Genomic DNA, 15533 nt, shown 5'->3' on the forward strand with positions numbered 1-15533 from the left:
CAAGCCTTACGGTCTTTTAGCGTGGAGGCTGCCAGATCCTGTGTGATCCTGATTGGTGCTCCTTGATATTTGAATTGTCTCTTTCTGGCTTCTTGTAAGATTTTTTCTTTTGCTTGAAAGCTTTTGAATTTGGCAATAATATTTCTAACCGATTTCTTCTCTGGGTCGAATGTAGTGGGTGTTCTATGAATCCTTTCGATGTCTATATTGCCCTCTTGTTGTAGGACTTCAGGGCAATTTTGCTGAATAATTTCTTTTAGTATGGAGTCCAGGTTTCTATTAATTTCTGGTTTTTCTGGAAGACCAATTATTCTCAAATTGTCTCTTCTAGACCGGTTTTCTTGGTCTTTCACTCTCTCATTGAGATATTTCATGTTTCCTTCTATTTTTTCAGTCTTTTGACTTTGTTTTATTTGTTCTTGTTGTCTTGAGAGATCATTACCTTCCAATTGCTCGATTCTAGCCTTTAGGGATTGATTTTCGGCTATAATCTTTCAGTTTTCGGCCATAATCTTCTGGTTTTCGGCCATGATCTTCTGGTTTTCGGCCATAATCTTCTGGTTTTCGGCCATAATCTTCTGGTATTCCTTTTCAATCTGGTCATTTCTGGTGTTCAATTGCAAGATTTTACCTTTTAAACAGTTATTTTCTTGCCAGATCTCTTCCATTTTCCTCAAAATCTCAGTTTTGAACTCTTCCATAGCTTGTGAGGAGTTTTCCTTATTTGAGGAGGGTCCGGATGCTTGTTTGTTCTCCTCCTCTGTTTGCTCGGTTGTCTGGATTTTCTCTGTTTAAAAGTTGTCGAGTGTTAAAGGCTTCTTTTGTTGTTGTTATTCTTTCTCTTCTGAGTTTCCTGAGTCTGGGTAGCCATCATTAGCCCAGCAGTTTCTCAGGTTTATCCTCGCGCTCAGTGTCTGTCCGCGGTCTATTGGCTCCTGAGGTCTGAGTTCTGTTTTTTTCCAAGGTCAAGCCCCCTGGTGGACCCCCTTACTTGATCCTCTGCAGGAGGTTCCTTTACAAGTCTCAGGGCGCTGCTTCCACAGTCGTATACCCGTCTGCACTGGTTCCCCACTCAGGTTTTCAGAGCTTTAGTTCCTGGCTGTGTCTGCCTCCACCCACGCCTCTGCCCGTGCCTGTGCTCTGCTCAGGCTGCGCTCTGCGCCCAGCGTCCACTCTCTGCTCCGGCGCTCAGATTTCGCTTGCGTTCTTTGGCTTACTGGGGCCTTAAATCTTGCTGCTCTCAGGAACAGGCCCCGGAGCTGCCAATGACTCGATGGGTGCCCCAAATTTGCTCTATTTCTTTTTAGCTGGCTTCAGAGCTCTAGATTTTGTGTGTGGAGTGGGTGGGGGTGGGGCGGTTGCTCAGCCCGCGATTTAGTGAGAGCCCTTTATAGCCTGGAAATGTCTCGATTCCACGTACCTTCCACGCTGTGCCCTGTTGTGGGGTTCCTCTGTTCGTCTGGACTTGTTTTTATGTCCCCTTGAGGAGTTTTGTGTGTTTTGGTCAGGAGAGGTTAAGAGCTGCTTCTTACTCTGCCGCCATCTTAACCCGGACAAGCTTCCCAATTTTAATGGCTCTTTGGAGCTGTCATCTAGCATGGTGGCACTCCCAGGAGTACAGTGCTGAATTCCTATCCATGATTAAAGAGTGGTTTTCCTGTCTATTTAATAGTTCTGTGTTTTTACCAGTTTAACACCATTCACTGAATTCTTATTAGTATTCTCAATTGATCCTGGGGATCAAGGGTAATGAATGGGGGATTCTCATTTCAGGACCATACTTGCTGCCCCTTAGCTCTATGCCTCCTCTCAGGTTTTAAACTGTCCACTGGAGGTACAAGCTAGACTCTCCTTTCCTTGGTATGATTACACCTGATGGTGAGTGACTCCCAGGAGAAGTATTAGTAATATAATAAAGAAGACTAAATCATGCTGAGAGTGGGATCCTGAAGGCTTCTCATACCCCAGGTGAGTTCCTCTCTTATCTGGACCTAACCTGCTATGTTCTCTAGTAGCCTTCTCCATAACAGCAGCTATCTCTCCAGTGGTTATGCCCCTCACCTTAGTTGTAAGCTGGTTCCAGGTACCAGATTTCCCAATAACAATTCTATATTCATATTTCCTCCTTAGGAGCAAATTTTCCATGTCAGAGTTCATCTTTTCACATTGATGGTTATTGTCTATCTATACATTCATAACTCCTTGAACATCAGAGACTGGGACAATGAAGCTCCAAGGATCAATAATGGAAAAAGAGAAAAGAAAGGAAGTGCTATTAAAGCATATCACTTAGAGCAGGGGTCGGCAACCTTTTTGGCCATGAAAGCCATAAACACCACATTTTTTAAAATGTAATTTTGTGAAAGCCGTAGAGTGCTCATAGTTCACACTCCTGTAACAGTGCGTGCTCCTGTAACAGCGCCTGAAAAAAAATTGACTTTATGGCTCCTGCAGAAAGAGCCATATCTGGCCTTCAAAAGAGCTAGATATGGCTTGAGAGCCATACGTTGCCAACCCCTGAATTAGAGCATATTTATAGATAGATATATCCTGGCATGATACAGGTGTTTTTGCTTGAAGTCTTACCCAGAAAAGCTATATGTTGTTGTAGCTTAGTTGTGTCTGAATCTTCCTGACCCCATTTGGGGTTTTCTTGGCAACGATATTGGAATGGTTTGCCAATTTCTTCTCTAGTTCATTTGACAGAAGATGAAATTGTGGCAAATAGGATAAAGTGACTTTCCTAGGGTCCCACAGCTGATATGTGTCTGAGGCCAGATTTGAACTTGGAGTCTTCCTGACTAAAAACCTAGAATTTTATCCTTTGAACCACCTAACTGCTTCCATGACAACTTTTGAAAGATTCCTTTATCTACCTTTGCAGTTCATAAAAGAACGTATCCAGCCAACCATAGCAGTTTGGCTTTTGAGTGTTTTTTCATATAGAGTAATCTTATATTTGTGAGATGGGTCAAGCACACACATGGCAGGGATCCAGATAGAACACCTATTACATATGGTAACCAGAAACTCTAATGTAATCTTTAGACAGCATTAAGAGAGGTACAGTGTTCAGGACTACTTACTTGCTTACTCTGTCTTGATCATAACCCATTTCAACATGGTACTTAGTTTGAGGTTCCATATATTAGAAAGAATACTGAAGAATTGGGAAGCATCCAAACTAAAAAAATAAAATGTCTCAACTGAAAAGAATGGGTGACAATAAACTAACAATAACTTAGGGTAATGGGGAAATAGGTAGGGAGTGAAAGTGGAAACACCAGTACAGCTTCACAGCTGCTTAGGGAGGGGCAACACAATGTAACTTATCGGGGGAAACAAATAGTAACTAGAAATCAATATAGCCAGGGAAACAGTTTAAACTCAGTGGATTCTTGATGGCTGGGAAGGAGACTACTAGGAAGTTTATAAAAGTTTGTTTAATGATTAAGGACTGGGAATGAAGGGAGAGGGTTAGGTAAAATCTTAAAGTCTATAACCAACTGTCAAAGGAATGTTGGCTTGGGATTGGCTACACTACACTAACTCTAGACAGCCAGCACCGACAGGGCTGCAGGGGAAAAGGGAATTTGGGAATCTCACAAATCACATCCAAGATGATATCCAGATGTAATTGGGACACAGGAACACTTCAAACACAGCAAATTAATCCAAAGAGGGCTAGAGAGTAAAAGGCTTCCTTTTTGCCATCCACCAATAACAGGAAAAGCACCCAACTTTACCTAGTTCTTGAATTGAAGCTCAAACTCCTCTATTGAGATCCCAAACTTGTCCATAGGCTTAGTTGAACAGATGCCACCTGTACAAAACTCTCCCAGGCAAAACTGTCACTTCTCAGTCTTTGGGGATAGACCTCTCCGAACATTCTGAGTTTAGAATGTTCACAGCCCCAGACAGGTTTTAGCTTGGTCTGCCTGCTTTCACTATAATAAGCCCTTTCTATAAGTTGTAAATTACCTATAACAAAAGACAGGGAACTAGGATGGTGAAGAAGGGCTTTGAATTTCTGCCATATAAGGATCAACTGAAATAACTGGGGAAGTAAAGTTTAGAGCAGGGAAAATCCAGTTGATAGGCTATAGTTACCTCCAAGTGTCTGATGGGCTGTCATCTGGAAAAAAGATTAGACTTGTTTTCTTGAACCTCCAAGGACAGAACTAAGAACAGTGTACAGCAATTGGAAAGATACAAATTTAGACTGGATGTCATAGGAAACTACCTAACAATTAGTTTTTAAAAAGCAAAAGCTGAATGACCAGGTCAAGTCAACAAACATTTATTTGTTAGGTACTTTATATATGTCAGGCACTGTGCTAGAGATACAAAGAAAGGCAAGAGACAGTCCTTGCCCTCCAGCATCTCACATGGTAAATAATGTAAACTGCTATGGACCAACAAGATAGATTTAGCATAAACTGGAGATCAACAGAGGGGAAGGCATTAGCATTAACAAGGTATCAGGAAAGGCTTCTTGGAGGTGAGATTTTGGTTGGGACTTGAAGAAAGCCAGGCCAAATATTCTATAGAAAGTATTCTCAATCAGGTATGGGTTAAACTAGATGACCTCTTAGATTTGTTCCAACTCTAAGCTACTATAAACTTTAATCTTAAAGGGAGGAATATCTTTCAAAAAGTCCAACAGCAACTCTCCAAAAGAATCTAATTAACCCTATTCTCCTAGGAGAATATTTTGACTATATTACTGTGAAGATAGGATTAACTCTCTCTTTGCCTATTTTTAGCTAATCAAATCAAGAACTTAAAGTACCCCTATTTACCATTAAATATGAGAGTTCACATGTTACTTACTAGAGTACCTGACAACTCCAAAGGCCACTTCCCTTCCTTTTGTTTCTGTGAAAAAGGAGGAGTGACAGGAAGTGGCAGGAAATGATGTGGAAAAAGGGGGTATAAAAAGAGACCAACATGGTCTAGGATTCATTCCCATCCTGACTTTTGGAGAGATTGGTTCTGAAGATCCCTGCCTTGGCTTGGAGGAGACCTTTCCCTGGATCCTGCATTGGTTTGCTGGGTGAGTGGGCTGAGATTCCTGCCTTGGCTTTGGAAGAGTCTGCATTGGTGGAGCTCTGTTTGAAGACACCACCCGGACTTCTGGGGAATCCACGTGGGGACAAGGGGCGTAGGGCTGGCCTCACTTCACCAGAAAAGGGCTGGTAGGCTTGTTAAAGTCTCTCTTTAGCTACATTTTTTCACATTAACTCTTTCCACCTCTTTGTAAATAAAGCTGCTAAAAGTCATTTTGTCATAAGCTATAATATTTTAAATTCAGTGACCACAATATTACTTTATAACTATCATATTTAGCATAAAACCTAAATTTAAACTTTTACATTACAAAGAAAAATTTGACTAGGTGATTAAAAACCACACATTTTTTATGTACTCAAGCTTAGTTTATGTCAAATTGGCAAACCCTGTCCACACACACACACAAAACCTAACCATAGATGCATAATAGCTATAGCTACAACATTTAAGCTTTATTGAAAAAAAAATCTTTTAACTTGTGAAGTTGCTTTCATTTTCTACTTTAGAACTATTCATCTCATAATACCTTATACTTCTGCCCTGGTGTATTTCCTTAAAGAAGTTAGGCAGAAAGCTTGGAATCTTTTTTGAATTCAAAGCATTTTTTCACTTCATTTCAACTCTACATTTACACATTCAAATAAACATTCCAGCAGTATTTTTGTATAGCATATATATTTATGTTTATTATGATCAAAGCATAGATTCAATGTGTACAGAAATCAGTGAGCCTGAACAGCAGTTTCAACAATCTTATATACATTTTTTGGTTACATAAGCAGGATGAGTACAATGGAATTTCAAAGAGGAATTTCAATAAGGAAAGATGATAATTTACAGACCAAAGAACAAACAGCAGAAAGGGAAGATCTATGTCAGAACAGGAAACTAGCTGGTAAAAACCAGAGTATAGCATATTTTAAAATAATTAAAAATTAATGATTAAAAAACCATTAGTATATATTTTGAAATCATTTAAAAAATGGAAGTTAAAAATTTATAAGAACTCTAGTGGAAAATCCTATCAGTCCTTGTTAAGGTGAAACAGTAACAAGCAAGACCAGAAGGAAGTTTTATAAAAACTCTCAAGACCATTCTTTTGACTTACTGAAGCAGGTGGTGAAGATGTAGCCTGATTTGATAAGAGTCCTGCCCCCAAATATTTTCCTTATTTCCTAACATGATTGAAATTTCATTATTAGATGATGTTAATGTTTTTAAACTTCACCATCCCTCAGAGGCCTGGATATCTGAACTCTAGTCACTGACAGTGTTACTTTGGACCTCAACACTCTGAGCTTCAGTTCCCACGTCTGCAAAACTAAGTGGTTACTAAGTAGATCTTTTCCAACCATGGGGTTTTATGATTCAAATACAAAAGCTTCTGGAAGATGGCACCACCCTAAGGCTATTATTAGTTAACATCTTAAATGTAATAGAGTACAAGCAAAGGGAAAAGGCTTCCACTTACGGGGCAACCAGAGAGGGCATATTTGTGTTAAGGGGGAAAGGGATGAGTGGGAAGGGGGGCAACTGAAGTCCCAGGATAGGTGGAGGAAGCTGGGATGGTGCCAAAGGCAGTTTTCATCTACCTCACAATTTTGGATCGAAGTCTAGCTCAGGACTTGATTCGTTCCAAGCCCAATTAAAGCAAGTCTGTACACGATTTCTTTTGGAAAAGTGTTCTCCAGGGGTAGTAGCATCCAACTCCGGCACAAGGAACCACGTGTCTGAACAAGAGGCTGGATTGGTGGAGCATTTTTCAGTGCGGCGGTATGCGCACAAGCTCAGCCCAGCTTGCAGAAAAGGGGGAGAAGTAGAAGAGAGGAGAGAACGGAAGGGAGGGCGTGGAGAAGCCTGAGTTTGGAAGGGAAGCTGTTTTCACCACGGCTCCAGGCGGCCTGAGGGTAGGGTAAGGCATCAATCATTCGACTTCTCCTCAATTCAGCCTTACAGGATCAAGTTCATCGTCAGATCCAAAAGAAAGGGAGGCAACCGAAAGCCTTTTCCAGCCCCCAAGTCTCTTTGCTTCCTTGGGGGTATATCCCCCGGGAGGAAACCGCCAGCTGCATGGCTGCATTTCACCCCCTTCTTTCTTCTTATGCTCCTTCCAGCTGCCGGGCCGGGATGCTAGGTCGCTGCTACTATACTAGGAAGGAGTTGTTAGACTAGGGTACCTGGTGGGGATGAGGGGGACAAGAGTGGGAAATGAAAGACTGGGGAGGTGTTACAACAGCGAGTTCAGCCTTTGAATCGTGCTGTTTGCTTGGGCTCCCTTGAAGCCTGCCAGAATCTGCCTCCTAAAACATCCTCGCCTCTCTGGCACGGATCTACCGCGCTGCTCTCTCTACATTCACATCCTCCCCATGCGTGGCGGCCGTGGCTTCTATTCCCAGCCCTCCTTTTAACTGGGAGACGCGGGAGGAGGGGGCGGACTAGAATCTGAACCGGAACTCCCCTCCCTGCAACCTTTGTCTTTTGGGGGCAGATGCTTCTGTGGGGAAGCTGGAAAGGGCCGGTACTTAAGTGGTGTGGTGCACATTGCACCCAGGAGAGGGAGTTCCTCTGACTAAGGTCCCAGCTGTATGGGAAGCTCCGTGGGGATGAGCAAAAGCCTGGGAAGGAGAATGCTTTCTCCCCTCTTTCCTGGCCCAGCCATTTTGTGAACCCACAGGGGCAGTCTTGGTGAAGGATTCACAGAAATGAGTAAAGCATCCACTGATTAATTATGAGCCCTGCCCTTCTCTTCTTCCACTTAGAGACTTCCTTCTTAAATATTCAGGACGAGTGTCTTTTTTCTTCACATCTTTCCATTGCCAAGGCAGGAGACTGGAGGAGGAACGAGTAGGTCTAAGAATTGCAACATTCATTCCTCCATTTCCTGATTTTTCCTGGACTTTTCTCAAAGATTAAAATCTTTCCCTCCAAACAATATAATTTCTTGGGAAGTTCGGGCTTTAGGATAGAATCTGAATCAATCTGAAAGGCTGAGTGTGGTGGCTAGAGAACTTCTTGAAATTTGAAACATCTAGGAAACATATTCAAGCCCTAATTCTGACACATAGTAGCTGTGTGACCCTGGGTAACTCACCTAACTTCACGGTGCTATAGGTACCCCAGAGAATATGTTGATCTGCATTAATAGGAGTTTCCTCAGCCAGGATTTCCCCATACTGCAGAAATCCCAGATCCAGTCCTTATCCTGTTTTTATTAACTATCTTTCTTCTCCTTAGTCTTTCTAGTTATTGAGGAAGAAGAAAAAAACAAAACATCCTTTTCTGGATTATTGATCTAGGCACTACATATAGTTGTGCATTAGGTTTGGCTTTTCCTGGAAGTGCTTGTTTCTATGGTAACTGCAAGCCAGCCTAGAAAGTTGAAAAACAAGACAGTGAGGTGCAGTAAAAATCAACAAAATTTGAATCTGAAGGGTTACTTTCAAATTCTGGCTCTGCTATTAACTACCTCTATGACTCTGGGCAAGTCATTTAACAGCTATGAGTTTTAATTTCCTGGCTGGACTAGTTGACTTCTAAAAAGTCCTTTCAATTCTAGTCTATGATCATCTGACTACAATCAGAAACTGGAAGGATGAAGACCACACATATAAAATAAAAGGTCTGTGTTTACCTCATTTTAAGGATGAGAAAATCGAGTCACAGAGGGGAAGTGCTTTTGGTCAAGGTCACATAGAGAATGGACAAATGGGAATAGAATCTAAATTTTTCATTACAATGCTTGTTTGTTCCCCCCCACTGTATCATATTTATCTCCCAAACTATAATTTTTTAACCATCTGACCCCCTATGTTTATTTTTCGACATTTCGAAAAACTATTTTATTGGAAGGGAAATTTATAATGACCTTGGGGAGAAAGTAGATGGAATAAGCATTTATTAAGCACTTATGGTGTGCCCGGCACTTTACAAATGTCTTATTCAAACCTTACAACCACAGTGGGACATAGATGTTGTTATTATCCCCATTTTACCGTTGAGAAAACTGAGGCAAACAGGGGTTCACATAGCTAGTGAGTGACTGAGGGTGGATTTGAACTTAGGTTTTCCTGGTCCTCATCTACTGTACCAATTGTTTTGTAATTTTCTTTAAATATAATTTAAATCTCTTTGCAAACCCAAGGAGGAAGAAAGATTCCTTAGGTGATTATGAGTGAATGTAATTTTAAAAAACCAAACATAAGATATAAAAATTCATATAAACTTTATTTCTTTCTTTTCTTTTCTTTTCTTTTTTTTTTTTGCATAGAAACCAAGGTTTTACAAATAAAAAGGATGATTCCAAAAAGTGGGTGAAATGGATTTAGTGCATTTGCAGACTATCTTCTGTGGATGAAATTTTCTCCTTCCTTTTCTCTGCCATTCAGAACTGTTAGTTGTCTTCAAGATTCAGCTCAAGTATCTATCCCTCCATGGAGTCTACTTTGCTACCTCCTACCCCCATCTCCAATGACAGCATCCTTTTTTTTTTTTCTTAAAAATTTCCTAGCACTCTCTCTTTGGATAGCTCCTTTGTCTCCCATCCCTCTCTTCCTCCTCACCTCAAAGCTTGGCTTTTTTTAAATTTTTTTTTATTAGACATTTATTAATATTTGTTTTTAATCTGTTTACATACTTTATGCCCCTACTTTCCCCTTCACCCCCCGCTCTCCCCCCACCCATGACATTTCCACTGGTTGTAACAAGTGTCCTTGTTCAGGGTCTATTTCCCATTCATGTCCGCCTCAGTCCATGCATTCAAGCAATTGTTTATCTTATATGTTTCCTCGCCTGCAGTCCTTCCTCTGAATGTGGGTAGCATCTTTACCATAAATCCCTCAGAGCTGTCTTGTGTCATTGCAGTGCTGCTGGTACAGGAGCCCATTACATTTGATTTTACCATAGTATATCAGTCTCTGTGTACAATGTTCTTCTGGCTCTGCTCCTTTCGCTCTGCATCACTTCCTGGAGGTCTCTCCAATAAACTTTATTTCTGATTAAAATTTTATAGTCAGTATCACAGTGTGGTCATGAATATCTGAAATACTATATAGAATAATTTGATAAGTATATATAATCTAGCAATGCCTATAATTAGAAATTGTGCCTCATTTCATTGGATGTGTTTTAGATTTTACTTGTGGTATGAAGCCATGAAAAAAGCTTTTAGGAGAGTTAGAATCCCAAATTATGCTCACTTATTGATGTAGTTTTTAAAAAGTCACAAAGACATGAGCAAATTAGGTTATTTATTGCATAAAGCTAAAATTTTATGGCAGCATAATAAAGTTCTGTCTTCCTTGCCTATTATTCCATTGCTCAAATGGGCAACTTCTACAAACTGGAGTAGGCTAAGTGCTATGGATAAGGGCCTAATATAATCTGTGCTTTCTGTAGATAGTAGATTACTACTCAGAGCCAAAACAAGCATCCTAGCAAAGGTTGGAAAATTGCTCCCCCTAATGTTACAGCCACTGGAGGTTTTAAACCTTCCCTTCTAACAGGTGGGATTTAACTTACTAAAAACAAAACAGTACTGATTGCTCTGTAGAGCAGACTTTTTTGTCTTTAAAATGTGGTTTATAAGAAACAATATTATGTTGCCCCACTCCTGATATCCTCCTCTATGTTGCTTTCAAGGTAAGCTAACTCCCTGGGTAATAAATGCCATATATTAAATCTCTGACTTTACTACTAAATTAGAAGCAATATTAACCCAGGATTTCTCTTCACATCACCCTCCCCACTCACCTACTCGGGCCATTCAAAACATTATTCATTCCCCGCAATAAAGCTTTAAAGCTTGTGCAAAGCCAAAGGTGAGTGGATATATTTCTAGGTTTAAAAATTGATTACACTGAACTGGACAAAGGCAAAATCAAGAAGGTGGCAGCCAGCTAGCAGGAACCAGGAACCAGAACCCAAAATGTGGCCGAGAATCATGCAAACAGCATTTCTTTTAGAAGCTAGAGCGCTGGCTCTGCGCTTTCCTGGGCGAGGCGGGGACTCCTAGTAAGCTGCAGTTCCCTTTGCGGGTGGGGTGTAGGGAGAGCAGGAGTGGGGATCGTCAGCCGCCAACGTGCCCACCACACTCTGGCCAGCCCCAACCTTTTCTTGCAGGGAAGGTGGCTCGCGCTCCTGCAGCAGCCTCCCGGCCTGCCCCGGGCCCACCCAACCCCGGGGCGCTGCCATAGCAACTGTCAGGACGCCCGGACCATAGGCCAGCGCCGCCGTCGCCGCCGCCGCCTGGGAACTAGCCTTCTTCCCGGGACCGAGAGTGCGGCGGCGGCGGCGGCGGCGGCTGGAAGAGTCGAGGAGAGAGAAGACTCGGCGGAGACCCTGTGCTGAGCAGGCTGCATCAGCGCCCGCCCCCTTCTGCAGCCAAGAGGTTGGCGCACCACCATGGTAAGACGAAGCCGGGCGGCTGGCTGGCTGGAGCCCACCGGGGAGGAGGCGGGGTGTGCAACGGCTCGGAGGTCCCAGCGGGCAGTCTCCCGCTAACCGCCCCTTCCCATTCCTGGCCAGCCTCCAGCCGTCGTAGCCGTTTCTCTCTCCTTCTTTCTCTCTCCGTCCTCCTCCTCTGCAGCCCTTCCATAAGCACGTCTACTATCCGTTTGTCAGCGGCACAGAGGGACACGCGCTCTCCACCACCTCGACGCTGCATTGTCCAGCCCGCTCCACAGGGGCTGGGGTGGCCGGCATGGCTTCAGCCGGAGCGGGGCCCTTCCCTTTCTTCCAGTTCCGGCCTCGGCTCGAGAGCGTGGACTGGAGGCGGCTCAGCGCGATCGACGTGGACAAGGTCGCGGGTGAATTGGACTTCATCACCCTGCAGGAGAACATCATGAACATCACCTTCTGCAAGCTGGAGGATGAGAAATGCCATCACTGCCAAACCGGTGTGGACCCGGTGCTGCTGAAGCTCGTCCGCTTGGCTCAATTCACCATCGAGTACCTGCTGCACTCGCAGGAGTTTCTCACTGCCCAGCTGCAAGCCTTGGAGGAGAGGCTACGCCTGGCCCTAGCAGAAGGGGAGCAGAGCAAGAAGTTGCTGGCGAAACAGACTGCGGAGATGAAGGTGCTGAAGGACGAGTGCAAACGAAGAAAGAGGATGATCTCCACCCAGCAGATGATGATTGAGGCAAAAGCCAGCTATTACCAGGTAGGCAATTGCCCTCAATTAGCCTTTTGGGTGGAAGCCCTAATGTTTTGCTTGAAAAGTCCAATTTTTATTTATTTATTTTGTACAGAGATGCCTTCTTGGCTTAGGCGAGGTGGGGAGCTTTTCCCTCCAAGCCTTCCTTGGAAAGCGTATCCTATTATAGAGAAATAGTCCGTTTCTATGAATGCAGGAGTTTCCAGGGCTTTCTGCGGAATAGGTTGAAGGAACAGATGGTGCATAGACCCTTCTATTATAATCCAATGGATGAATGACAAATTGAACAGTAGCAGGGTATGACTTTTTATTGGAAACACCTTCAAGGTATAGTGCTAGAAAGCTTTCTCTCTCTCCCAGCTGAGACTGATAAAATAACGAAAATTAAGTACATATATATTGCAATTGAAGTGAATTTTCCAAAGATCAGGAACTGTTCAGTTTTCAAGGATTTCTTGTTGCCCTCAAATGTTATTGTTATTTCTCAAAGAGAGATTGTTACATTCTTTTTCTTTGTATCACCAGTGCCTAGCATACAGTAAGAGTTTAATAAATGCTTACTGATCGATGAGTTGGAAGTTGATGAGCTGAAAGTAATTATTGGAGTATTTATTGTAAGTCGATCTTGATGTCACATTTTCCTCACCCTAGAAAGTCTATAGAAATTACCCCTGGGAAAAATCTAAATAAAGGGCCTCAAATTGATAAAATTGAAAAGTATATCCTAAATTAGTGGTTTCTTTTTAGTGGTTCCTGATTGCAAAGGTGGTCCAAGAGGTTCTTGCTAAATACTTTTTTGGTTTTTTTTTTGTTTGTTTGTTTGTTTTTAAATCCTTGTACTTCGGTGTATTGTCTCATAGGTGGAAGATTGGTAAGGGTGGGCAATGGGGGTCAAGTGACTTGCCCAGGGTCACACAGCTGGGAAGTGGCTGAGGTCAGATTTGAACCTAGGCCCTCCTGTGCTAAATACTTTTTAATGGTACGGAAATCAGGAAAATTTGCTTATGAATATTATGAGAAGCATATTTAATTACCCTGGGGGTTGACCACATGTTTTACTTGTGGTGGTATTATTGAAAAAGGTTCTCAGAACAAAAATCATTTGGAACCCTTGTCCTTAATGTTCTTCAACTGCGCAAAAATCATCTAAAAGTTCTTAGAGATCATTCTGAAATACAGATTAAACCATAAATTTTTATTAAGGCTATATATACTAGGTTACATAAACAATTTCACCTAGAGTATCTGAAATATAATTCTTTCATTAGTCAGATCCCTACCAAGAATGGAATAAGCATTTATTAAGCAACTACTTTGTGTAAATTATTTGATCTCATTTGATTCTCACAACAACCTTATGAGGTATTATTATCTCTGTTTTATAATCAAGGAAACAGAGAAAGACAAAGGGACTTGTCCGTGGCCACACAGCTAAAAAGTGTCTGAAGTGGGATCTGAACTCAGGTTTTCCTGACTTTAGGCCCAGTGCTCTATTCACCATTCTGCTTAGCTGTCTATTAATGAACCATAATTTAAAGAGGATGTGTGTCTTTTGGAGAGGACCTAAAAGAATGTGTGAAATTGCCTACAGGACTAAAAAAATAACATTGATGAGAAAAAATTGGTAATACTTGTTTTGTTTGGAAAATTTAGAGGTGCAGTGAAAACTCTCCTTACCAACCCCTCCACTCCCAAGCTACGGATAGACCACATGACTCTCTTTTTACAGAATCAGTGACTCTGTTAACAGGACTACTATTAAAGTACATGAAAACCTTTATCTATGGAACCAGGGCACATTCTCTGGATAGCCAAGTTTTCCAGATTAAACTAAATTTTTTTCTATAATAAATGAATGTTTTCCTGTCTTTTAAAGCAGACTATAACTTCTTATTAATGATTCCAGGGCATTATTTTGATCATTTATTATGTTACATTGTAATTACCAGCATTTCATAGTTAGAGCTGAAAGGAATTTTAAAGATTACCTCAATTATCATTCAATTCAGCAAATACTCAAACTATCTACCAGGCCCTCTCCACCAGGTATCCTACTATGCACTGTATACTGTTATTATATGTTGAGGAAATAGACAAAAACACTAGTCTCTACCCTCAAAGACATTACATTTTATTTTATTTTTTAAATATTTAATTTTTTCCAATTAAATGTAAAAACAAAATTTAACCTCTTAAAAAATTTTGAGTTCCAAATTCTCTCTTCCTTCCTCCCTCCCCATCATTGAGAAGGCAAGCAATTGGATATGGGATGTACATGGCAGAAAGACATTACATTTTAGAGGGCAGTTGGGGTTGGATACAGCAAAAGAAAGAGAAAGAAATAGAAAAACACAAGGTAATTTCCAGGGTGGAATGAACTAAGAATTAGAGGTATCAGAAAGGCTTTCTGGAGGAATTGGCATTTGAATTGAACTTTGAAAGAAGCTGGGGATTCCAGGAGCCAGAAATAGAAAGGGAAAGCACTCCAAATATGGGAGTCAGTTTGGGCAAAGACAGAGGTAAAATAGCACCATCTCTCAATGAAATAAGCTTATTCACCATTGTGGCTAGATCATCAAATGGCCAAGGAAGAACAATAGTTTGTAAGTCTGGAAAGATTGGCTGGGACCAGATTTTGAAGGGTTTTATCTTTGAGGCAGTGTTCATGCTCAGTCACTGTCAGTTGTATCTGACTCTGTGAATTCATTTGGGGTTTTCTTGGGAGAGGTACTAGAATGGTTTGCCATTTCCCTGTCCAGATTATTTTACAGATGATGCAAACAAGGTTAAGGGACTTGCCCATGATCACAAGTCAGCAAGTGTCGGAGGTCAGTTTTGAATTTGGGAAGATGTGTCTTCCTGATTCCAAGGGCAGTGCTTTATCCATTGCACCATCTGACTGGCCACTGCTTTCCTAACTCCTCAAGGCTATAGGGAGCCATTATTAATGATAAGGCATCTTATAAAGGCTTTAGGTAGATTGTTTTTAACTGCTGTGTGGTAGATGATTTGGAGGAAACTAGAAGCAAGGAGGGGCCACTTAAGAGACTTTTTTAATAGTTTAGGTGAAAGGTGATGAGGTCCCGACCTAACTTAGTGGTTTTAATGAATAAAGAGAAAGGGGCAAACTCAAGAGATGCTAAGATTTGTCTTTTTCTCATTGGGACTATTAGTGGATAACCACTGGACCTGGAGTCAGGAAGACATGCATTCAAATATAGTCTTAGATACTCTACTAGCCGTGTGAGCCTGGACAAGTCACTTAACCTCTGTTAATCTGTTAATCTAGTTGCCTCACCTGGCACACAGT

The 15533-nt window shown here is 41.7% G+C and overlaps 1 protein-coding gene across 1 annotated transcript in view; it reads left to right on the plus strand.

Annotated features, from left to right (window-relative positions):
• Positions 1-11770: 11770 nt before the first annotated feature.
• Positions 11771-15533, plus strand: part of DZIP1 (DAZ interacting zinc finger protein 1) — a 95429-nt gene continuing 91666 nt past the window's right edge. The window contains exon 1 of the mRNA XM_044670568.1: positions 11771-12229. Coding sequence (XP_044526503.1) covers positions 11771-12229 — 459 coding nt within the window. The remainder of the gene's footprint in view (positions 12230-15533) is intronic.

The sequence above is a fragment of the Gracilinanus agilis genome, chromosome 3, assembly GCF_016433145.1.
Source record: "Gracilinanus agilis isolate LMUSP501 chromosome 3, AgileGrace, whole genome shotgun sequence".
NCBI classification, from domain to species: domain Eukaryota; kingdom Metazoa; phylum Chordata; class Mammalia; order Didelphimorphia; family Didelphidae; genus Gracilinanus; species Gracilinanus agilis.